The 26,740-nt window shown below is 40.4% G+C and overlaps 1 protein-coding gene across 1 annotated transcript in view; it reads right to left on the bottom strand.

Moving 5' to 3' along the window:
• LOC106833866 (cytochrome P450 4X1-like) overlaps positions 1–26,740 on the bottom strand; it is a 46,966-nt gene continuing 20,226 nt past the window's right edge. The window contains exons 3-12 of the mRNA XM_014845236.3: positions 25,911–25,955; positions 24,995–25,122; positions 22,895–23,022; positions 22,658–22,812; positions 11,573–11,679; positions 10,820–11,010; positions 4,854–4,987; positions 3,450–3,514; positions 2,051–2,133; positions 1–1,245 (exon numbers count right to left, since the gene is read on the bottom strand). Coding sequence (XP_014700722.1) covers positions 1,077–1,245; positions 2,051–2,133; positions 3,450–3,514; positions 4,854–4,987; positions 10,820–11,010; positions 11,573–11,679; positions 22,658–22,812; positions 22,895–23,022; positions 24,995–25,122; positions 25,911–25,955 — 1,205 coding nt within the window. The 3' untranslated portion in view covers positions 1–1,076. The remainder of the gene's footprint in view (positions 1,246–2,050; positions 2,134–3,449; positions 3,515–4,853; positions 4,988–10,819; positions 11,011–11,572; positions 11,680–22,657; positions 22,813–22,894; positions 23,023–24,994; positions 25,123–25,910; positions 25,956–26,740) is intronic.

The following is a 26,740-nucleotide window of genomic DNA, read 5'->3' as shown; positions in this document are numbered from 1 at the left end:
TTAGGTGCCAATGCTTAAAAAAAAAAGAAAGAAAGAAATTCCCATTCGTGCTTCACAAGAGTTGTTAGCACCAGGAAAATCTGTAGAATAGATTGATAATATTCCACATGAAGGCTTTCTTATCCAAGAATCAAAACCCAGAAACCATAAAGAAAAGTTTACATATCTGACTTCATGAAAATTTAGAAGTTATTTCCATATGGTAACAGCCTCCATAAATGCATTTTTAAAAAAGGAATAAATGGGAAAAAATTACAAAGAAAAGTTACAAGCAAGGATTACTATCCACAATATATAAATAACTCAAGGATATCAATAAGAAAAAGACAAACATCTCCATAGAAAAATAAACATAGATAATGTACAAATCACAGAGAACAAAACAAAGAAACACAAATAGCCAATAGGCATGTTTTTAAAACTACAAATAACTTAAATATCCACTAATAGGAAAATAGTTAAATTATACTACATCCATCTTATAGAATATCATGAAGCCATGATTAGGAATGAGGTGTATTTTTATTAAGTGATAAAAGCAAGAACAACGTAGATACGAGCCCATCTATAAGAATACAGACAGACATATGCACATATGAATGTACAGGGAAAAGTTTGAAAGAACGCACGCCAAACTATTCTGCTTTAGGAAAAGCTGTAGAATTGGTCAGGGCAGGGAGGTGTGGGCTACGTCAAGTGGGGATTTTTACTGTTTACTCTATATACTTTACTAGTGTTGGAAATATCTTACAGTAAAGATACATTCACCTTTTGTGTAATTTTTAAAACTATTTTTAAAAACAACAGAAAATATATGGAAGTCTCCTAGCAAAATTCTTGAAATCTAGCATTAATAGTAGCCAGAATAAAACAGAAAAGATCTAAAAACCTCCCAAAGTCATACAGAAACTTATTTCTGTTGGAAATGTTTTTGGAGAACGTGCAGCTCCACAGAGACCCCATCCCACCCCCTAGCCCTCCCACCACACTTTGATTCCTCTCCATTTTCTTGGACCATTAGCTGTAATTTAACTTTAAGACAAAATACATGCATCATTGTACCCTGGGCTCTAACATTAGGAGAGTTTCTTCAGATGCAAGTGGACCCCATTCTTGGGTTTGAGGATAACCTGGGACAAGAAGACAAGAGGCCTGGTGGGGTCTGGAGTCACCTTGAAGCGGAGCAGAATCAAAGCAATGGCCACCTTTAACTCAGCCATGGCAAAATGCTGCCCGACGCAGTTCCTGCACACAGCGAGGGAAAGAAAGAGATAGGTGAGGAAACGCTGTTTCTCCCGACTCTTTAATGAGATACTAGAACAACAATTCTGATGTTAACAGTAAAGCAACAGTTTCACAGTAAATGCCATGGAAACTTCTGGACTTTGGACTATTGTTCCCTGCATGAATGTGAGCTGGGAGGCTCTAACACGACACCTTCCCTAAACAAGGTGGCCCTTGGATTTGTTCATAGATTGTGTCTCCTTGTGTCTCCTGTGAGGATCTAATGGAAAACATCATGACTATAGTTGACAACACTGCATTGTATAGTTGAAATTTGCTAAGAAAGTAGAACTTAAATGTTCTCACACACACACACAGAAAGATAAATAGGTGAGTTGAAGGATGTGTTACTTAACTAGATGGAGAAGAATCCTTTGATAACATATATGTACATCAAATCATCACGATGCACACTTTCAATATCTTATCATTTTATATGTCAATTATACTTCAATAAAGTTGAAATTTAAAAGAAAAGTATTTCTCCTGCATTAGGGGTGGACTGCATTGAGCCTATGAGCAATAGCTTGCATCCTGGGATGGCTTTCTGAGGCATGGCTGTATAGCGTGTGATAGAGAAGGGTGTTGTCGTTTGTGAAACTAACTGGACCTTTCAGGGGCTCACATAGGCACCAAGGTCTACCTCCTGGTCAGGTGAGAAGATGGGGTTCCGTGAAAGAATTTATAGAGCTGAGGGGCTAAAGGGAGAAAGCTGTTCTCGAGTAAACATTTTTGTGCTTTTTCAACAATTTCAAATTGTCCTCACCTTGGTCCAGCCGAGAATGGTAAGAAGGAGTGGGAGTGTCTCTGATCAGAATTCTCCTGGGAGAACCTCAACGGGTCAAAGACCTGAAAGGAGAGGGCAACCCACCACCATATCCAGAACACCATTAACAAGTTTCTTAAGCTGTTACTTAGCACTGATGAACAGAAATATACTGTGAGCCATATATGTCATTTCAAATGTTCTGGTAGCCACATTTTAAAAAGGTGAAATTAATTTTAATAATAGAATTTACTCCTTTAACAGAAAATATCATCATTCAATATGTACTCAATATAAATAATTATTAAGGAAATATTTCAAACTTTTTGCACTACGTCTTCAAAATCCAGTGTGTAGTTTACATTTCCAGCTCATCTCAGTTCTGACTAGCCACTTTTCAAGTGCTCAATAGCCACGTGTGGCTAATGGCTACCACACTGGACAGAGCAACTCTAGACCGGCAGAGCTTGTCTGGCCTCCCAATGGACTAGTCTCCTACCCAGACTACGTAGGGGGAAAGCAGAAATACTATGGCCAGTGGAGTTATGTTCACGTTGGAGGTAAGAGGGCACTCACTTAGACGTCAAGCCAAAGTGATTACGTGATCAGTTGTTACTGAGACACGTGGTCCAACTTCCGACTACATGTAATAGATCTTAAACCTCAGCAGCTTATGTAAAAAGAAGTGTCTATACATGTTGTGAGTGTTTAATTTCAAGAACACTGAATCAAGGCACTCAGGTATGCTACACACATCTTCTTTTAGCCTCTCCAGATCCTCTCTCCTCCATTTCCCATCCTGCTCTGGGCTCTAAGAAGCTGACTCACATGGCCTCCTGTTGGGTTTGGCCAATAAAAGACGTTTATAAGTGATCTAAAGGGAGGGAGGAGAGAACAGTTGGTTTGTTGATTCCCTGGTCCCCTCCCTACCAGGCTGCCTCAGGCTGGCTGCATGCTCTACTGAAGCCACACTCTTGTCTCATGGCCCTTCCCAGTAGCAGCCTCTCTCCTGTGTCCCATTGCCCAGCTTGAGCGTGCCATCATTTCTGCCAGAATCCTGATTGTTACATCCAGCAAAGGGAGTTTGTCTTGCCTGAATTACTATTAAGAGTCGACACTCTTGCTGATATCTAGGTAAGTGCTTGGTAAGCTCATTGAGTAAATGACTCATTTACAGACTGCAGCAATTTAGAGCAGCTCGTCTGGCCTTATGGCAATCTGTTCATTCAAAGCAAAGATAAAGTAGGAATAGAGGAAGAGGAGAGTTTTCCTTTGGTGGAAAAGTTCTACACTTTTGGTTTTTATGTTTATTTTTGTTTGCTTTGTGTCATTGGCCACTTCTGTGCACAGCTAACAAAAAATGACTTGCACAGCAAGTTTACCCATAAGACAGTCATACCTTTGGTTTTTCCCAGATGGCAGGGTTATGGTGAAGACCCCAAATACTGAGAACCACAGTTATTCCTGAGAAAGAAAGGCAATAAAGAGATTGCAGGAGAAGGAAAAAGCTGGGGCTGCGGTTATACGGCTCTTTAGTAAGACTTTTCTTCTTGAAGGGAAAGAGGAGGCTCCTGGCACAGCCCTGTGTGCTGTAGCTGATGCCAACAGTGAAGGACCCATGGGAACATGAGGCTTCGTGCACCTCAGTATTCAGAGCAGTGATCTATTTCATACATGATTCTAGCTTAAGGACCTATCGGTATCATGTCAAAAAATGATAACCCAGACTTATGTTTTCTGCTACCTCTAGATATTACTTATATATCTATTAATGGACTATAAAACACCCACTGGAGACAGTTTGGGTGCATAAGAAGAGAATCATAATTTCATCGTGCAGATCCAATGACAAGTTTCTGTTGGTGTTGTTTATGAATGGAAGCTGGGGAATTTTTGCAAATATCCATGTAATTGGGATATTAAAAAAAAAAAAAAAGACCAGAGGAGAGAGAATTTGAGGATTATTTGGTTACCATAAATAACTCTGGTAAGTTAATTCTGGATCTGTCAACAAAGTCACAGTAAGTGACAGGCTGTTGGTGTTTGCTACAAGCCATTCTGTCGGCTTGTTTCCAATGGCAAGAGTGAACAGAACACCAACCCAGATGTGTGAAGGCTGTCTCATGTGATCCCTCTGCCTCCCACTCGCCCTGCTCAGAAAGCTGTGTTCTTCTGATGAGCACAGGGCTCTGGGCACAGGACCACTATGTGAGTTCCAGCTCTGCTCATCTGCACGTTGGGGTCCCCAGTGGGTTTTGGCTACAGTGAAACTATTTGAAAGTGCTTTGTAAACTGCCAAGCACTGTACAATGTCTGCTAAGATCATGTTCAAAGGGGAAAAATTGAGAGAATTTGTTTGAAGGCTGTCTGTAAACTATTAGGAGCTGCACACTTATAAGGGTGATACTATTATGATGAAGCCAAAGACCCTCCTTGGGTCTTCTAGACAAAGACAATGGTGCTCATCCCCCATGAAGTCTCCCCTGGGTCTCAAACTCAACCAAACAAGAATTAACTGAGAAACAATGTTCCATAACGGAAGAAACCCTGGGCTTGGATTCTGGTGACACAGGTTCTGGGCAGAGCTTTGCTGCAAATGCTATGTGCCTTCAGGGAAATCTCTGAAACCTACCTGATCAAAGCATTACCCACTGAGCTCTTAATAGATGTCCAACCCTAAGCCAGCTGTCCTTAGGATTGTCTTTTGACCCCTCCAAGGGTTGAGAAACCTGCTAGTCTTTGTGACTGTGGTCTCCAGGATCCCATGGTCTCTAGGAAGTGCTTAGGAAAAGAATGCAGAGACCTGCAGGCAAGGAGAGTCCATCTGGGAAGGTAATGGGCTTGCTGAGTTCTCTGGAAATGGATGGGACTGGAGGGGCCAATCGGAGTGACTCCTTGATGCACATTGTGGTGTATGACATCTCATCCAGCTGGTCCCTGTGAGGACAAGGGAGGGAGGAGGAAGGAGAATTCAGACTCCATATGCAGTTTGCAAATACTGATAGTATTTTGTTTGTTCCTGGTAAACATCATCCTCAGGTTAAAGCTATTTTGCCAATTGGTTTATGTAACAGAACATCAAAATGGCACACTTTCTGCCTCCAGATTGGGTGAGGTCCCAGAGGAAGAGGAACCAACGGGTGCCAAATATTCTTATTATAAAGTGAGGCTGCTAAACTAATGGTAAAGTATTTGCTAAGCAGATTTCTGAAAACCAGTTTTGCCATCCTTAGCTCATCATATAAATTGAGAATGTATAAGGATTGAAGAAAGGAGGCTTAAGAGTTTTGAGAGGGAAAAAATCCTCTAAAAAGAATTATTGCATAATAAGAGAATACTATGAAAAGCTATACGCCAACAAATTGGATAATCTAGAAGAAACGGATAAATTCTTAGAAACATACAACCTTCCAAAACTGGACCAAGAAGATGTAGAAAATTTGAATAGACCGATCACCAGTAAGGAGATCGAAACAGCAATCAAAAACCTCCCAAAAAATAAAAGTCCAGGACCAGATGGATTCCCTGCTGAATTTACCAAACATTCAAAGAAGACTTAATACCTATCCTTCTCAAACTCTTCCAAAAAATTGAAGAGGGGAGGAGGCTTCCTAACTCCTTCTACAAAGCAAACATTATCCTGATACCAAAACCAGACAAGGACAACACAAAAAAAGAAAATTACAGGCCGATATCACTGATGAACATCGATGCAAAAATCCTCAACAAAATACTAGCAAATCGAATAACACAATATGTTAAAAAGATCATACCTCACAATCAAGTGGGTTTCATTCCAGGGATGCAGGGATGGTTCAACATCCGCAAATCTATCAACGTGATACACCACATTAACAAAATCAAGAATAAAAATCACATGATCATCTCAATAGACGCAGAGAAAGCATTTGACAAGATACAGCATCCATTTATGATAAAAACTCTAAATAAAATGGGTATAGAAGGAAAATACCTCAACATGATAAAGGCCATATATGACAAACCCATGGCAAATATCATTCTCAATGGAGAAAAACTGAAAGCTATCCCTCTAAGAACAGGAACCAGACAAGGATGCCCACTGTCACCACTCTTATTTAACATAGTATTGGAAGTCCTAGCCAGAGCAATCAGGCAAGAAAAAGAAATAAAAGGGATCCACATTGGAAAAGAAGAAGTGAAACTGTCACTCTTTGCAGATGACATGATTTTGTATCTAGAAAACCCTAAAGAGTCCACTAAAAAACTTTTAGAAATAATAAAGGAACACAGTCAAGTCACGGGATACAAAATCAATGCACAAAAATCGGTTGCATTTCCATGCACTAACAACCAAGTAGCAGAAAGAGAAATTAAGAATACAACCCCATTTACAATTGCAACAAAAAGAATAAAATACCTAGGAATAAACCTAACCAAAGAGGTAAAAGATCTGTACACCGAAAACTATAAAACATTGTTGAAAGAAATCGAAGAAGGCACAAAGAAATGGAAAGATATTCCGTGCTCTTGGATTGGAAGAATTAACATCGTTAAAATGTCCATACTTCCTAAAGGAATCTATAGATTCAACGTAATCCCTATCAAAGTTCCAACAACATTTTTTACAGAAATAGAACAAAGAATCCTAAAATTTATATGGAACAACAAAAGACCCCGAATAGCCAAAGGATTCCTGAGAAAAAAGAACAAAGCTGGAGGTATCACAGTCCTTGATTTCAAATTATACTACAAAGCCATAGTAACCAAAACAGCATGGTACTGGCACAAAAACAGGCACATAGATCAATGGAACAGAATTGAGAGCCCAGAAGTAAACCCACACATTTATGGACAGCTAATATTCAACAAGGGAGCCAAGAGCATATGATGGAGAAAGGAGAGCCTCTTCAATAAACAGTGCTGGGAAAACTGGACAGCCACATGCAAAAGAATGAAAGTAGACCATTCCCTTACACCACGCACAAAAGTCAATTCAAAATGGTTTAAAGACTTGAATGTAAGACCCGAAACCATGAGACTTCTAGAAGAAAACATAGGCAGTACACTCTATGACATTGGTTTGAGCAGCATATTTTCAAGTCCCATGTCTGACCGGGCAAGGGAAACAAAGGAAAAAATGAACAAATGGGACTACATCAAACTAAAAGCTTCTGCACAGCAAAGAAAACCATCAACAAAACGAAAAGACAACCTAACAATTGGGAGAAGATATTTGCAAACCATCTAACAGATAAGGGGTTAATATCCAAAATATAGAAAAGAACTAATACAGCTCAACAACAAAAAAAACAACAATCCAATTAGAAAATGGGCAAAAGATCTGAACAGAGATTTCTCCAAAGAAGATATACAGACGGCCAACAGGCATATGAAAGATGCCCAACATCATTAGCTATCAGGGAAATGCAAACCAAAACTACAATGTGGTATCACCTCACTCCGGTCAGAATGGCTATAATTAACAAAACAGGAAACAACAAATGTTGGAGAGGGTGTGGAGAGAAGGGAACCCTTGTTCACTGCTGGTGGCAGTGCAAACTGGTATAGCCACTATGGAAAGCAGTATGGAGTATCCTCAGAAAATTAAGGATAGATCTACCATATGATTGAGCTATTCCACTGCTGGGTATTTATCCAAAGAACTTGAAAACACAAAGGCATAAAGATACTTGCACCCCTATGTTCATTGCAGCATTATACACAACAGCCAAGACATGGAAGCAACCTAGGTGCCCATGATGGGACGAATGGATAAAGAAGATGTGGTATTTATACACGATGGACTACTACTCAGCCATAAGAAATGATGAAATCCGGCCATTTGTGACAACATGGATGGACCTTGAGGGTATTATGCTGAGTGAAATAAGTCAGAGGGAGAAAGTCAAATACCATATGATCTCAATCATAAGTAAAAGATAAAAACAATGACAAAAAAAACACATAGCATTGGAGATTGGACTGGTGGTTACCATTGGGGAAGGGGAGTGGGGGGAGGGCAAAAGGGGTGATTAGGCTCACATGTGAGGGGATGGACTATAATTAGTGTTTGGGTGGTGAACAGGATATAATGTACACAGAATTCGAAATATGATGTACATCCAATAAAAATAAAAATAAAAATAAAATAAAATGAAAAATAAAATAAAAAAGAATTATTGTAATGCCAAGTGCCATGAAGAATTGAAGAGGGTACTTCCTCCCGTGTTAAGTAAAGGGGGGCTTCAGACGGGTCACGATGATCTGACATGTGCTCCCTGAAGATTGGGGAACATAATACAGATAGGAAATGCTGTGAATCAGAACAGACAGAGAAGCAGGGGAAAGTTGCAGGACAAGGCAGGAATGCCCCAGTGTGTCCTGTGGGCCAATGAACCCACAGGAGCGAGCGCTCCGGGACCAGCTTGAAAGGAACTCTGACCTAGGACAAGAATTCTCTTGCCCCATGAATCACCATGGCAAAGTCCCAATGAGGGAATCTCCAGGAAAACCGTGGACACTCTCATCGAGAGTAAAAGGAAGCACTGCCTACCCACCAAGCTCAGAGGGCAAGATCATGACAGTACCAGCTCCTTTCTCCTTATCCTCTCTCCCTCATGGACCCTTTCTAGAAGGGTCAGAAACAGCAGCTACTGGGCAGGGCACAAGCTGGTCAGTAAGAAGCCAACCACAACCCGTTACCCACCCCTGGCTTCTAGACCCAAAGATGTACCGAGCTGGGTGGAGGGAGACGCTCCAAGTGGACGAGAACTTGAAGTTTACATTAAGACACTGGACCAGACGGCCTAATTACTGAAATGAGGCTGCTCTTGTGATTTCAATGGATGGCAACTCTATGAGATTCACTCAAGATTACACCCCGGAGATGAAAAGAACTTGTTCCCCACAGCAAGTGTGAAGTGCCAGCAGGAGAAGAATAAAGTTTTCTATTTGCTTCCTAGCTGGTCAGGTTGGTTCAATAAAATGACTGCATGTATTCAGTCTATTTGCTTTATTCTATTTCTATTTGCTTTTCTGATTACTCACTGTGAATGTAGACTTTGTCCATAAGTTAATGTGAAATTTTAATTTTGAACTCTTTCCTCCTCAAGCACAGAATAAAAAGAATAATTCTGCTTAGCCTGGCACTTTGCATATTTAAGAAAAACAATGTTCTCCATCTCAGCCGTGGTGCAAAAAGAAGACAGGAATTTGAACCAAAAGCAGAAACGGGCTAACAAGGAGCCAAACGGAGACGTGGAACAACTTTCCAGCTTTTATAGAAATTGCTCTTTGCATTGTGTTTTTATTATCTGTGTAAAAGAATTACAAATTCTCAGAATGCTATGTACAAATTTCATTAAACATAACTATAAGGCCATATTATAGCATAAAAATATATTTTATTCTCTGTAATATTGTTGCCATTTCTCTCATTAAAATAAATGGTAGTTAACAGATTGGAATTTGCTTTCTCACCTGGCAAAGATATCTTTATTCCTTTCACATTTCACAGAGGCCAAACAAGAATGAGAAAGGTCAATATTTGAGTTATATATAGACTCATCCTAATCAAGGTTAAAGTATCTAATTAATATTGGGAGGTGATAAACAGTGTTTCCAAACTCAATGAATGAATACAAAATGACTAATCAACACTGCGTTTTGTGCTATATGGATTAGGAAATGTCTATTATTTCCTCATAGAAAGTGAGATCTCTACTATACCTATAAATTTAAATTTTCCTTTATAAATGTTCTAACCGAGCTGATCTTTGCATTAGAAATATGGTGCTTTCCCACTAGTCATGGGACTGGTTGCCTTAGAAGTACCTTAGCACTTCTGTCTTTCTGCCCCTCTCACCAGCAAAACGATGATATGTGAAATATCGACCTGAGGTGCAGAGTGCGGTTTACATCAGGGACACATGATTTCTCTGCAAACAGCATGTCTGAGAGGCAAATCTTTAATCTGGGCTTCATTAACAGCAAGATATGCTCAAAGTCTAGCAAAGGAGTTGAAGTTTTCCACCTGGCTAACTCCCACCAATCCTGTAAGAGGCAGTTAATGGCAGCTCTCCCAGGGAGTCTCCTTGAGCCCCCCACGCCAGCTTAGGTGCCTGTCTTCTAAGACTCTGTGGAGCCAGCACATATCTCTCTCATCATCCTCACCATGTTATACTGCAGTTATCTGCATGGGGCCTGGCTCCTATCCTAGAGCATGAGCTTGTTGAGGGCAGGACCCACACCAAATCTGGTATATTTTTTTTAGTGCCTCAGTACTCAAAATGTCCTCAATCCATATTTGCTAAACTCAACTACAATGTATATCATTTAGTACTACATTCAAAGTCCAAAGCCAATCCAAACAAGTGAACGAGGGGATGGGAGAGAATGTCCACAGTGAGGCTTAAATGATGCAGATGCCCACTCAGGTCCCTCAGAAGAGGAGCCCACTTGAGCCCAACCATTCAAACTCTAAATGCAAGTCTAGGGATCAAGTCCCCATTTCCAATGCATGAGAGCCTGGAGGAAAGAAATAAATAGGACATTTTACACATCACTGATTAGAAAAACAATGAAATAGACAACTTACAGATGAGTGAACTTCTTTTGCAAAAGATAAGTTTGGGGCCTTCTAGAAAAAGAGCAGAATGGTAGCCTGCCTCTTCTGCTTCCACATACACACGTCTTGATGTACTATGGTTACCCAGGTACAAGAGGGAAGAATAAAGCAAAGTCCCGGGAGGAGAACTAGGATGAAATGTTTAGGGATGCAGATCTTACCAGGTAATGGAAGACCCATCTCCCAGGATGCTCCTGATCTCCTCCCGGCATCTCTCCTGATGCTCAGGGTTCAGAGCCAGGTGGTAGAGGAGCCAGGAAATGCCCCCTGGCATGGTGTCCTGCCCTGCCAACAAGAATGTGTTCACCTCGGACCGCAGGTCAGTGTCTGAGAAGCTGTCACGATTTTCAGCCTAGAAAGTACAAGGGAGATATTTTTATGCAACGTCAGTTTATAGATGTTTGGAGCCCTGATCAAAATAACGGTTTTAGAAAAAACATTAGAGTTTCAAATGAGAGTTTCAATTTTAATTCAGTTCAACAAATATATACTAAGAGCCACACTTTGTCCAGAGCATGAAGGAGAATAACATTGCATAAGGAAAGCAAGCCTTGCAAAGAGTTCTTCCACTCATCCTGCCCAAATTATCCAGGTTTTCCAGCACCTCCTCCTCAGCATTTTACCAGCTTTCCCTGTGACCCATTCTCCTGTGCCTCCCTGAACTACCATGTGTCTTTATGATAATCCAAATCCTGTCAAATCAGGAGAAAATTCAGTGTTATCTGGCTCCACCGAGTAACAAAGCTGCAGAATTCTATCTTTATCTCAAACTGTATGGAGCCAGTCCATCAATTCCAAAGTAGAGTTAGATTTAGGTGATCAATTTTGCTTGTGGCCCTTCTCCTCCCCACTCATCCACCTATTCACACAATTAAGTAGATACCTGAGCAGGCTCAGAAATTTGAAAGATTTACCTGGACAGAAAGGACAACATCCAGAAAATCCTGGTGCTTCCTCTTCTGAGTGTTATCCTGCCTCTTCTCTTCCTCGAGGGCTTTCTTTCTATCCTGGATTGCCTTTTCTGGAGTGGAATAAAAGTGACAACAAAATCAAAGAAAAATAAATTACAGAGCAAGCAATATCCAGCTTCAAATCTTGCCTAATTTCCAGAAGTTTTATTATATTTAGATAGATTTAATTTTTAAAGATGTTTATTTTCCCATCAAATGACAACCATTGATTGAAGCTCCAAAGACAAACACAACAGACCAAAAATGTACTTCATACAACTAGATAGGCAATATAATTAAGATGATTTCAAATTTAGGTGCAAATGACCAATCATTCTCTTCTTTCTGAGGCTAATATCTCATTTCCATGGGAAAGTTATCAAATGAAATGGAGTAAAATGGAACACAGGTAAAGATATGCCAACATATGTATAATTGAAGGGGCTTATAGAACAAACAAAAATGTGGAACAGAACACTTAAAACAATAATCCAAGAGACCTTTCTGGAATAAGAGAAAATTCAAATCTACATATTAAAGGGTACACCCTATGCCTGAAAAAATTGGAACAGAATAACCAATTGCAATATATAGCCTAGTAAAACTATTTGACATTAAAGACAGAGAATAGAAAATCCTCAGAGACTCCAAATAAAAGACTAAATGACTTTTAAGGGTAAGAAAGTTAGGCTAGCACCATACTTCTCAAGTACAATAAAAAAGCCAAGACAAGATTAGAGCATTTTCAAGAAAATCAAGGAAACAAAATGTGAGATAAGTATTTTATATCCAGCAAAACTGTCCTCTGAACATCAAGTATACTGAAAAACAGTTATCAACTCGCATGAACTCAGAAAATATTACATCCATGAGCCCATATTGAGGAATCTATAGTGGATGAGTTTCATCCAATGAAGAGAGGAATGGAAAATTTCATAGATTTAATTCTAGATCTCAGACTAATATAAGGATAGGTACATGGGCAGACTAATAACACATAAACATTAAAAATGAAAATAATGCAACTAAAATTAGGGGGAGTAGAGGGAGAGGGGAAAGTAGAATAAGAAACCTAATAGTTGTCCAGGTGAGAAATAAAAATCACAAGATGTCATTAAAAACTGACAGACCATCAACCACAGTCCCCAAAGGACAAGTACTGTATGGCTCCCCATACACGACATAACTAAGTACCTAGTCAACTTCATAGACGGAAAGTAGAACAGGGGTTGCCAGGGGCTGAGGGGGGAGTGGAATGAAGAGTTATTGTTTGGTGGGTATGGAGCTTCAGTTTTGCAAGATGAAAAGAGTTCTGGAGATGGATGGTGGTGATGGTTGTACAGCAATGTGAATGTACTTAGTAGCACTGAACTGTACACGTAAAAAAGATGAAGGTGGTAAATGTTATGTTGTGTGTATTTTATCACAATATAAAGTACTGATCAACCAGATAGCAAAAGATTAAATAAGGAAAAATGGGATTAAGGATCTATGAAATGACTAAATACTACAATAGACATAGAACAAAAATATAAACCTTCTTAAATGTCAAAAGGTATTACATTTAAAAAGAGCAAAGAAGACATACCACGTAGAAAAAAAAACACGGCACACTGTCCCCCCAAAATTCATGTCCACCCAAAACCTATGAATGTAGCCTTACTGGAAATAGGGTCTTTACAGATGTAATCAAACTAAGACGATGCCATATAGGGTTAGGGTGGGACCTAATACAATGACTGGTATCCTTTTAAGAGGAAGAAATTTGGACACAGACCCTGCTATAGACTGAGTGTTCATGTCCTCCCAAAATTCATACGTTGAAATCTAATCCCCAATGCGACAGTATTTGCAGGTGAAATATTTGGGAGGTGATTAGGTCATGAAGTCATTGTTTCTAAGCCACTCAGTCTGTGATATTCTACTTTACCACCCCAGATGGACTAAGATAGACACACAGAGGGAAGACAACCACAGGAAGACAGAGGCAGAAATGAGAGTGAAACAGCTGCAAGCCAAGGAATGCCAAGGATCACCTGCAACCACCAGAAGGTAGGAAGAGGAGAGGAAGGATTCTTTCCTAGAGTCTTCAAGAGGGATCATGCTCCTGCCAACACCTTGATTTTGGACACCTAGCCTCCAGAACTGTGAGAGAATGAACTGTTGTTGTTTTAAGCCACCTAGTCTGGTTATTTGTTATAGAAGCCCTAGGAACCTAACACACACACTAATTATAACAGCATACACATAGGAAAACATTATAACATGACAATGTTGAGATCAAACATGTCAGTCATTTCAATAAATAAGGATGAGAATGACTGGCTTACTAAAATAAAAAGATTTTCAAATTGGTTCAAAAAGCAAAACTCAAAAAGGTTCTACAGGGGCCAGCCCCGTAGCCGAGTGGTTAAATTCACATGTTCTGCTTCGGCAGCCCAGGGTTTCGCTGGTTCGGATCCTGGGTGCAGACATGGCACCGCTTGTCAGGCCATGCTGAGGCAGCGTCCCACATGCCACAACTAGAAGGACCCACAACTAAAAAATATGCGACTATGTACTGGGGGGATTTGGGGAGAAAAAGCAGGAAAAAAAAAGAACATTGGAAACAATCGTTAGCTCCGGTGCCAATCTTTAAGAAAAAAAAAATGTTCTACATATAAGAAAAACACATAAAACAAAGTAATTCAAAACAGGTAAAAATAAAGGCATGAACAAGGATATACCAGGCAAGTGGAAATGACAAGAAAGCAGGAGTTGCAATCCTGAAATCAGACAAAGGAGAATTTGAGCAAAAACTCATTAAACAAGGTCAGTTTCTAATGCTAAAAGTCATGAAATCACAAGATAGAACAGTTATGAACATATACTCAAACCACAAACATGGCAGTACTTATTTAAAGCAGAAACTACAAGAGATACAAGGGAAAATAGCCAGAATCACATGAATAATAGGAGTCTTTAACATACTGCTTTCAGAACAGGACACGCCTAGTGGATGAAAATAAGATATAGAAGATCTAAACAAAATAAAAAGCAGAACATACAGGGAGAAATATCAACCACCATACCTAATAGAGAGTATATCTTCTTCTCAAGAGCACACGGAAAATTTACAAAAATTCATCATATATTAAATCAAAAGCATCATGGGCCAGCCCCAGTGGCCTAGTAGTTAAGTTTAGCATGCTTCGCTTCAGTGGCCTAGGTTCGGTTCCAAGGCATGGTCCTACACCATTCTGTTAGCAGCCATGCTGTGTTGGCAGCCCACACTAAAAAAAAAAATAGAGGAAGATTGGCATGGACGTTAGCTCAGGGGAATCTTCTTCAGCAAAAAAAAAAAAAAAAAAAAGACAGAGAGGAAAAAAAAAAATCATTAGTAAGTTCCATAAAGGGGAAATAGTAAAAACAATGTTCTCTAATTGCAATAAAACTAGAAAGTTTTAAAGATCAAAAAATAAAAAGCCTTTGCACCTAGAAATTTATAAACCTTCTATTAAATACCTTTGCGGTGAAAGGGAAATACAAACAGAAATTACAGAATTTCTGAAGAAAAAAAAACAATGATAATGGAAAATTTACTTATCAAAATACATGAGATATATTTAATCAGTGAACAAAAGAAAATTTATAGCCTTAAAAATTAACAATAAAAAACAGAAAAAAACATCCTAAAATTCTGATGGAATCAAGGGACCCCAAATAGCCAAAACAATCTTGAGAAAGAAGAACAAAACTGAAGGACTCACATTTCCTAAGTTCAAAACTTACTACAAAGCTACAGTGCCCAAAACAGTGTGATATTGGCATAAAGGCAGACATATACCATATATAAGTAGAATATGTGAATAGAATAGAGAGTGCAGAAATAAACCCTGGCATGTATGGTTAAATGACTTTTGACAAGGGTGCCAAGACTATTCAATGAAAAGAACAATCTTTTCAACAAATGGTGCTGGGAAAACTGGACATCCACATGTAAGAAAAATAATCTAGACATAGATCTCACCTCTTTCACAAACATTAACTTAAAATGGATCATAGACCTAAATGTAAAACCATAAAACATCTAGAAAATAACACAGAAGGAAACCTATGTGGCCTTGGGTTTGGCAATAACTTTTTAGATACAACACCAAAAGTATGATTCATGAGAGAAAAAAATTGACAAGCTGGACTTCACTAAAATTCAAAACTGCTCAGCAAAAGACAGATTTAAGAGAATAAAAAGACAAGCCACATTTTGGGAGAAAATATTTGCAAAAGACGCTTCTGATAAAGGATTGTTATCCAAAATATACAAAGAACTCTTAAAACTCAACAATAAGAAAAAAAACAACCTGATTAAAAACTGGACCTAAGACTTTAACAGACACTTCACCAAAGAAGATACGCAGATAGCAAATAAGCATACGAAACGATGTTCCACATCATATGCCATGAAAGTGATGCAAATTAAAAACCACAATGAGATACCGCTACACATCTATTAGAATGGCCAAAATCCAGAGCACCGGCAACACCAAATGCTAGCAATGATGTGGAGTGACAGAACTGTTCGTTCATTGCTGGCAGGAAGGCAAAATGGTAATGCCATGGTGGAAGACAATTTGGTAGATTCTTACAAAACTAAACATTTTCTTACCATACTATCCAGCAATCACGCTCCTTCGAATTTACCCAAAGAAGTTGAAAACTGATGTCCACACAAAAACTTGTACACAAACACTTACAGCAGCTTTATTCAAAACTGCCAAAACTTGGAAGCAACCAAGATGTCCTTCAATAGGTGAATGGGTAAACAAACTGTGGTACATCCATACAATAGAATATTATTTAGCAATAAAAATAGAAGAGCTATCAAGCCATAAAAATACATGGAGGAACTTTAAATGCATATTACTAAGTGAAAGAAACAAATCTTATAAGACCACATACAGTATGATTCCAAATAATGACACGGAAAGGGCAAAACAATACAGACAGTAAAAAAAAAAAAATCAGTGGTTGCCAGGAGTTTAGGGCGAGGGAAGGAAGGGTAAATAGGTGGAGCCCGGGGGAGTTTTTAGGGCAGTGAAATTATTCCGTAATATGGATAGATATCATTAGATTTCTCAAAATCCATGGGGTGTACAACATAAAGAGTGAGCTCTAAAGTAAACTATGGACTTGAGCTTTCTGCTCAATTTTTCTGTAAACCTAAAGCTCTCTAAAAAGTAATTATTAACTTAAGAAAAACATACTAAAAGTCTCTTTAAATAAATCAGTTTGGGAGGGTGACATCAGCATCATGGCAAACTGAGTTATTCCCTTTGTCTCTTCCCTCTAAGCTACCACCAATCAGACATCCATTGACAAACAAAGGATTCCCTACACAGCACAATGGAACACCTAAGAGATCCGCGCATCTATATGTCTGAAGGTAGGTATACAGGACTTCTGGGAGGCAGTGAAACTAGGGTAATAGCTCCTCCCACAAGGGTGATCCAAAACCAGATCCTCACACCAGCACACATGCCTGTGTCCAGAGGCTACAGGGACAGAAAAGGCACTCACGGCTTAGCCCCTGTCCTCCAGCAGTGGTGGGTGGCACAAACTCCCTGAGGGTTCAGGACAGAGTGGAGCTGGTGACCCAGCCCCCTCTCCCTCCTCCAGCAGTGGCCCAATCTTTCCAACAGTGGGGACAGTATCCAAAACACACATTTTCCTAGCTGGGGTGAGGCACCCTGACCTGAGTTTTCAAAATACCCCAGCTAGCGCCAGTGGCCAGAACAAACAAAAAAACTCACTCCTTGCTTAGCCCTTGACCCCCACAGCAGTGGCAGGTGAACCTGCAACCTGAGGCTTCAAGAACCACGCAGAACCCATGATCCAGCCCCCAGTGGCAGCACCCCCGATGCCAGCTCTAACAGCAGCAGGGGCTGCATACAAGTCCCGGGGTCCCCAGGCCCCTGGCAGCAACAGCAACACTCGTGAACCCAGCGCCCCTGGCAGCAATGCAACCAGCACTCCCAGACATCCCAGGAGCAGTAGCACAAGTGGTGCACATGGCAGCAGTATCCAAGCCCATGGAAAACCCATGGAGAGTAACACGAGACCCAGGCAACCCCAGAAGCAACAGAAGTGCTCACAGCCCAGTGACCCCAATGGTGACACCCAAGATTGCAGTAACATCAAAAGCAGCAAGGCACCAGCAACCTCAGAGGCATAAGCAGCAAAAGGAGGGCACTGACGACACCTCTAGCAGAGGCAGCAGAGGGTAGAAAGTGCAGGCTCTCAAACACAACCAGAAGCAGCTCAGAACTAAAGTAACCAAAGCCGTACTCAAATAAGAAAGGTGGTTATTACCACAAATGTGCCAGCAGATGATCAACTCATCAAGTACCATGAAGAACTACAGTAACACTGCAGAACAGAAAGAAAATGACAACTCTCCAGAAACCAAACTTGAAGTCACAGAAGATTACAATCTAACTGACACAGAATTCAAAATAGCTGTCATGAAGAAACGCAATGAGTTACAAGAAAATCCAGAAAGACAGTTAATGAGCTCAGGAATAAAATTAAGGAGCAGAAGGAGTACTTCACCAAAAGGATTGAAACTTTAAAAATTAAAAATAAAAACAGAAATTCTGGAGATGGAGAACACAATTAATGAGATGAAAAGTAACGTAGAAAGATTGAAAAATAAAGCCGATCATATAGAAGACAGAAATAGTGAGCTCGAAGATATAAATCCAGAAATGATCCCGGTGGAAGAGGAGAGAAATAAGATACTTAAAAAACGAAGAAATTCTATGAGAAATATCTGAGTCAATTAGGAAAAGTAACATAAGGATAACAGGTATCCCAAATGGAGGAAAGAGGGAGAAAGGAGCAGAGAGCTTATTCAAAGAAACAATAGCTGAGAACTTCCCAAACCTGGGGAAGAAAGTGGATACACAAGTACCTAACAGTTAACAGAACTGCTAATTATCTCACTACAAAAAGACCTTCTCCAAGGCTTATATTAAAACTGTCAAAAGCCAATGACAAAGAAAGAATATTAAGGGCAGCCAGAGAGAAGAAAATAACCTACAAAGGAACCTCCATCAGGTTCTCAGCAGAAGCTCTACAGCTAGGAGTGGAATGATATATTCAAAATCAGTGTGATTCTAGCACATGAACAGATAGACCAATGTAATGGAAAAGGAAGTACAAAAATAGATCCAAGTACATATGTCAATTTAGACTATGATAAAGGTGGTCATTCAAATCACTGGAAAAGATGGAACTTTTTAATAAATGGTGATGAGACAACTGGAGAATGATCTGGAAAAATTAGATCAACCCTTGACACCATACATAAGAATAAACTCTAAATGGATCAGAGATCTAAATGCAGGAGAACAAAACTGCACAAGCACTAGAAGAGAGCATAGGTGAATTTCTCTATAACCTGGGTATAGGGCAGTGGTTCTCAACCAGCGACAACACTGTCCCCAGGGAACATTCAGTAATGTCTGCAGACATTTTTTGGTTGCCACAAGCGTCAGAGTCCTACAGGTATCAAGTGGGTAGATGTTAGGGGTGCAGCTAAACATCTTACAATGCACAGGACATCCCCCCAATTCAGTCCAAAATGTCATTAGTGCCACGGTTGAGATACTCTGGAATAGGGGAAGGCTTGTGACTATTACTCAAAATCCAGATTCAATAATCAACAACTACAACAAAAGTTGCAGGGTACAAAATCAACTTACAAAAAGCAGCTGCATTCCTGTACTCTAATAGCGAACTAACAGAAAGAACTCAAGAATACAATCCCATTTACAATCGCAATGAAAAGAATAAAGTATCTAAGAATAAATGTAACCAAGGAGGTGAAAGACCCATACAGCGAAAACTGTAAGACTTGAAAGAAATCTATAATGACATAAAGAAATGGAAAGATATTCCATGCACATGGATTGGGAGACTAAACATAGTCAAAATGTCCGCACTACCTAAAGCAATCTACAGATTCAATGCAATCCGAATCAGAATCCCAATGACATTCTTCACGGAAATAGAAGAAAGAATCTTAAAATTCATATGGGGCAACAAAAGATCCCAAAGAGCTAAAGCAATCCTGAGGAAAAAGAACAAAGCTGGAGGCATCACAATCCCTGACTTCAAACATACTACAAAGCTATAGTGATCAAAACAGCATGGTACTGGTACAAAAACAGGCACACAAATCAATGGAACAGCATTGAAAGCCCAGAAAGAAAACTATACATCCACGGACAGCTAATCTTCGACAAAAGAGCTAAGAACATACAATGGAGAAAGAAAAGTCTCTTCAATAAATGGTGTTGGGAAAACTGGACAGCCACATGCAAAAGAATGAAAGTAGACCATTATCTCACACCATACACAAAAATCAACTCAAAATGGATTAAAGACTTAAATGTAAGACCTGAAACCATAAAACTCCTAGAAGAAAATATAGACAGTATACTCTTTGACACTGGTCTTAGAAGGATCTTTTCAAATACCATCTTTACTCTGGCAAGGGAAACGAAAGAAAAAATAAACAAATGGGACTTCATCAGACTAAAGAGTTCTGTAAGGCAGAGGAAATCAGGAGCAAAACAATGAGACAACCCACCAACTGGGAGAAAATATTTGCAAATCCTATATCCAACAAGGGGCTCATCTCCAAAATATATAAAGAACTTATACAACTCAAAAACAAAAAAGCACAATTCAATCAAAAAATGGGCAGAGGATATGAACAGACATTTTTCCAAAGATATACAGATGGCCAACAGGCACATGAAAAGATGTTCAACATCATTAATTATCAGGGAAACGCAAATCAAAACTACAATGAGATATCACATTACACCTGTTAGAATGGCTATAATTACCAAGAAAAAAAACAACAAATATTGGAGAGGATGTGGAGAAAAGGGAACCCTCATACACTGCTGCTGGGAATGCAAACTGGTGCAGCCACTATGGAAAACAGGATGGAGATTTCTCAAAAAATTAAAAATAGAAATACCATATGACCCAGCTATCCCACTACTGGGTATCTACCCAAAGAACTTGAAACCAACAATTCAAAGAGACCTATGCACCCATATGTTCACTGCAGCATTATTTGCAACACCCAAGAGGTACAAGCAACCCAAGTGCCCATTGACTGATGATTGGATAAAGAAGACACACAATGCAACACTACTCAGCCATAAAAAAGACAAAATCGTCCCATTTGCAACAACATGGATGGACTTTGAGGGTATTATGTTAAGTGAAATAAGCCAGACAGAGAAAGACAAACAGCGTATGACTTCACTCATATGTGGAAGATAAACAAACACATGGACAAAGAGAACAGATTAGTGGTTACCAGGGGGCAAAAGGGTTGGGGAGTGTGCATAAGGGGTGAAGGAGCACATTCATATTGTGACTGACAAATAATAATGTACAACTGAAATTACACAATGTTATAAACTATTATGACATCAATAAAATTTTTAAAAATCCAGATTCAATGAAAGCAAATATTGATAAATCTAACTAAAGAAAAATTAAAATTTTTGAAAGGTTTTTTTTTTTTAAGATTTTATTTTTCCCTTTTTCTCCCCAAAACCCCCCAGTACATAGTTGTATATTCTTCCCTTGTGGGTTCTTCTAGTTGTGGCATGTGGGACACTGCCTCAGCATGGTTTGATGAGCAGTGCCATGTCCGCGCCCAGGATTCGAACCCAGGAAACACTAGGCTGCCTGCAGCGGAGCGCATGAACTTAACCACTCGGCCACAGGGCCAGCCCCTGAAAGGTTTTATTTTGAACAACTTTAACATTTAATCTTTTACCTAATACTTTGCATTTTCTCACCATAATTATCTAATACAAAGACAACATAAAGATTTTTTTTACCAAGTCCCATGGAGATGCCCCCAAATCCACTCCTGTTTACTCCAATGAGCCACACAAACGTTTACATTTTCTGTATGGTCCATCATGCGAACAGGTTTGAGAACTCTCACTGTAAATAATGCCCGTTTATGTCTTAATTGTTTCTAACTTGCTTATCGGACTGTCCTCCTTGCCACATCTAGGTTCATGTGTGCACATATGTCTGTGAGTGTGCAAGTGCAGATGTGTCTCACAAATTTCCTGGGGGCAAATATATCTGATATTTAACCTTTACTCCATGGCAGGCACTCTCCTAAGTGCTTACATACACTAACATATTTAATCATCACCATGAACCTATGAGATTGGTTCATTTTTATCCCCATTTTACAGAAGACACTGAGACAAAACAAAGTCACACTGCTAGTAAACGTGGAGCTGAAAAAGGATTAGTTAACTGCTTGATAAATATGCTCTATCTGATGCTCATGAAAAGTCATGCTGAATTGCTTAAAAAGCGGAATCTATCTCAACTTTTATGTTAGTTTTGCTAAAACTATTTATTTTTGAACTGAGCTTCTTTTACCTTGTTTTTTTATTGTGGTAAGAAGACTTACCCTGAGATCTACCCACTTAGTGACTTTGCAAGCGTACAACACAGCATAGTGAACTACAGACACTGTGTTGGACAGCAGATCTCCAGAACTTACTCAGCTGGCATAACTGAAACTTCACACCCGTTGAACGACTCCTCATTTCCCTCTTCTTTTCAATATATGTCCATGTGTACTCTGTTCTCCTCTTCATTCCTATGTTGCATGAATGCTCTTAGTTTGTCATCATTATGGCAATCAATGGGCAAAAGCCATAGGCCATGTGTGCCTTGAAATATTAAATGCCCACTTGTTGGGTTATATTTGTATTCATAAAAATTGTACATAGTAAAAACTGCATAATATATAGAAAATTTCTGATAAGACTACCACTATGGATGCTCAAACTCTTGTAAGGACTTGTATATCTTTTGAGCAGTGCCCACATGAGAGCTCCATTAAGACAAGAATTCTTTCTCTTGTCACATTGAGGCCTGTTTCTCCAGAGAGACACAGTACAATGATGAAAGCGTTATGGCCATGGGCAGCTCAAACCCAAGAACTACCTGTGTGCTGATGCAGCATTTGGCTGGTCTCCTGTAAGCAGTGACCCTCAGGGCTGAAGTTGAAAAGTATGTTGTGGTGACGTAAGAAACTGTACAAGCGATAAAAGATGATTTTGCTGGCTTCAAATGTCGATTTTACATAAAGATCACAGTGGCTAGAAGAGAAAGTGAGGATAATGTCAATAAATGACTTAGATAATGGCAAACAAGTGTCTTTTTTGTCCTCCCATCGCTGACCTGTTTATCTGGCAGTTGGTCTCCCGGTTGAAAGCACATTTCATGAGTATGTCCAGGGCCATCAAGTTGATGTGCTCAAAGACCTCCACGATCGTGTCCTGAGTGCCACAAATCTTCTCCCACTTGCCCTGGCACAGGAGGTCAAGATCAACAGCATCACCATCATCACACCGCCTGTATCTGAAGACTCCTCTCTGACCCTGCCCTTATGACGTGAGGGAGACAGCCCCGACCGAGCAGGAGCCAAAGGTCATGAAGGGCAGTAAGACAAGTGCTTCTTTGGCATGAGGAAGGGAAAATGCACCCAGCTGGGTGAGAAAGAAGATGGAGTAAACCAGGTGCCTGGTAAGTGGCTGAGTGAAGGAGCTTTGGCCTTTCAATTATTACCATAACTCTGCTTTAACACAGATCAGAGTCCCAGTAAAAAGACAGTCTCTGCTACAAGACCCATAATTACAGGGCTTCCTCCATCAGCATCCCCAAACTGATAGACACCCCACCCCGACACTACTCTCAAACACTATAACCATTCTTAAAATAAACCTGGAACATTAGGGGGGAAAACCATTTTCTATTGAGAAGTGGGAGAAAGAGACAAGCCATGATTGGAGCAGCTGCAGGGAGCTGACGCCCAGCCAAGCGCTGCCTGCGTCCACTTTACCTCCCCGAAAACGACCTACTCACACCACTGAAAGGTTTTGTGGCTTAAACTGCCACAAAGTCCCCTGTTGAATGTGTATTTGTGATAATAAGCATTCTTTCTGTCAAAATACAAATAAATCTCAACGTTTAAGTTCACATCAACCTATACTTGTTGAGCACCTATGCCTACGGCTGAGTGCTAAGAATTTGGAGGCCACAGGAAAAAAACATTATTTAATGCTTCTACCTAAATGTAATTGTTTAGTCAGTTGCTTTCATCTTGAATTATGTAAGTTTTGCTGAGTACAAAGAGTGAGTTTAGAAGAAATGAGAGCAAAGAGGCGGCTCAAAGCTGGAGGCACTTTGGACAACTCAGCAGAGGGAAAGCTGTGAGAGGAATCTCAGGGAAACGTGGGACTGAGAAGCCAGCAAGATGGAAGTGGTTTAGCGAAAAGGAGATAAACTCAAAGAGCACCACTGGCTGGTTTGCAATCCAGCATAAAGCTGCGCAGCACCAAACAGGAGCAGCATGCCCCACCCTCTAGCCTGTGCCTCCAGCTCTCTGCCTTGAGAACTCACACGGGTATTTTCACCACAATCTGGCAAATTTCAGGTTAAATCCGCTTCTGTGAGCTTGGCTGAGAGCCCAGCCAACCAGCTGCTAACAGCAGTTCTAGAGAAAAGAGATGGGTTTGCAAAAGGGGGAGGGAAACCTGGGCTTTGTTTGTGGTGTCTGAAGTGTTTATGACGAGACTGTATTAATGAGGTACTCGTCTGATTTTTAAATAAGTGCACTTTAAAGGATATCACGTACAGTGGAGTTTGGGAATAGAACTCACTTATACACCAGGGACCGCCCATAGGAATATTCCTCTGCAAAGTCCTCCTGCCCCTTTGGAGGGCGCAGGTCAACTCCTAAAGATCACCCACTGTCTATAAGAGGACACTCACATCTGCCACTTCAGTGTAGACACTTAGCCTTTGCTAGGTCCTTTATGGCCTTCAGGAGAGTCCATTCCAAACTCCAAACCCTTGTTCACACAGACTCACCCTGCCGAGAACGCCCTCGTCCATATGACCCACATGTTCTAGTGCAGCACACATTCATGGTAAATTGGAGTCTCCTCTGAATCTGAAGCTATTGTAGCTGCTCCTGGTTTCCTCACCCGTCGCCTACAGCACCTACCGTCTGAATCTTACTACTTGGTCCTTGGTTACTGCCATAGGATCTCAAAACATATCTAAGATAGATGACCAGATCTTCCTCTTTTTTTTATCACCCCAAGAACAATCCCAAAGCTTTACATGGACACCTATTGCTCAGTGGGTACTTGCACATTGGTTAATTTCTAGAAATCATCCCCCTTTGACTCTCACTGCCCATTAAACATATGTCTAACCCAGTCCCTGTTGGAAGCATTTTGCAACACACCAGAGCACTTTTGTCCCTTCACTTACCAACATCATGTTCACAGAATGGGCCATCACCTCGACATATGATTTCAAGATGTTAACACTATATCCAGGAGTTAATAGGCAACGGTGCTGGAACCACTTGGGTCCATCAAGACTCACTAGTCCTTTTCCTTGAGAAATAAAAGGCACAAAACCTCATTCTATTTTATTAGATGAGACAAGGAAGGAAAGGTGAGGAACACAGACATCATGGAATGACCATGACGCATAGGTGGTCATGACATAGTGGAATATCAAAGCAGTGCCCATCTATTAAGATTGAGGGGAGTTTTGATGCTTACATCTGGGATGGATGTATTTAGCTTCGTGAGAAAGACTCCAAGTTTAAAAGCCTGATGAAAGTGATAATCCTGGAATCCCCAGTTACGACCTGTCTAGTAGAGTCATATGTCGCTTAACGATGGGGATATGCTCTGAAAAATGTGTTGTTAGTTGATTTCATGGCTGTGTAAACATAATAGAGTGTACTTGCACAAACCTGGATGGTATAGCCTACTACACTCCTAGGCTATATGGTAATAATCTTATAGGAACATCATTGTATATGCCCTCCATCATTGACTAAAACATCATTATGCGGCATATGACATAATAGAGTAGGTCACTGAGGCTTGGTTTTCTCAATCATAAAGTGTGATAATAAATATCTACTTCACTGTGTCGCTGGGCACATTAAAGGAAGGTGTATACATAAGGCACCTTCTCTAGCTGGTCTTGTCTATATATAAGCCTGGTCTCTAGCTCAAAGTAGAAACACAACAAATATTCATGTCCTCTCAACTCCAAACCAATCCATGAACTATACTGGGAACACAAAATTCACAAGGAACTAATGCTTTAATGGAAAGGGGACTTCAAGCGAGAGAGCGGGGCACCCCTCTCATTTGCACATACATACCAAGACATGGAAGCCAGACCTTGCATGGGTACTTGGACTTGGGATCTGCAGAGACAAGCAGAGGAGACAAGAGACAGCATCAGAGGAAAATCACCGGTCACCACAGGCGACAGTTCTCTTCATTTGGCTGCACTAACCACAAACAGTGAATAAGAGGGAGCCCAGAGCTCACTTCCTACAGCCCTTGGCAGGCCCGGGGAAACCCCAAGCCTTGGTTCTGGAACCAGAGAACAGCAAGCCCACAAGACAGACAGGTTCAAGAACCCAGGTTCCTCCCTTGTTTACACTTCCTCCAACAGACACAGAGATTGCTGACAGTCACAAGGTTCCAGGACAGGAGTTGGGACAACATATTGTATCTTTTCTGGAAACCAAATGAACTCTTAGAGCTGGGGCAGCAGACACCAGAGAGGGAGGTACAAATGCCGCCTGGGGCCCCCTGAACTCTCACCTGGAGATGTTTAGGCTCTTGTGCTTTAAGAGGTGAGCTTGAGAGGAATCAGCTGGGGGAGGGGCAACATGGAGACTTGCAGGGAAAGGCTGCTTCCTTGTACTAGGATTGACTGAGAGCAATCGAGACAAGGGCACAGGGACGAAAGATGAGGATACCAGAGTTTGTGGAGCAAGAACTGCACGTTTAAATTTTGTGCTATGAGATATTCCACCATGGAAGCCACGGAAAAGGATTGGATGGGGGAGTCAGATGATGTGTGCCCCCAAAAGGGAGCACAGTTGGGAAACAGGGAGAAAAGAAAAACAATATTTGGACCGCAATCAAGAGGTTAGATGGGTAGATTAACGATCTAGGAATCAGGCTGACATACTGAACA

Source organism: Equus asinus, chromosome 5 (genome assembly GCF_041296235.1).
Source record: "Equus asinus isolate D_3611 breed Donkey chromosome 5, EquAss-T2T_v2, whole genome shotgun sequence".
Taxonomy (NCBI): domain Eukaryota; kingdom Metazoa; phylum Chordata; class Mammalia; order Perissodactyla; family Equidae; genus Equus; species Equus asinus.
The sequence above is the reverse complement of the archived record's forward strand: the minus strand, read 5'-3'. Positions and strand labels throughout refer to the sequence as shown.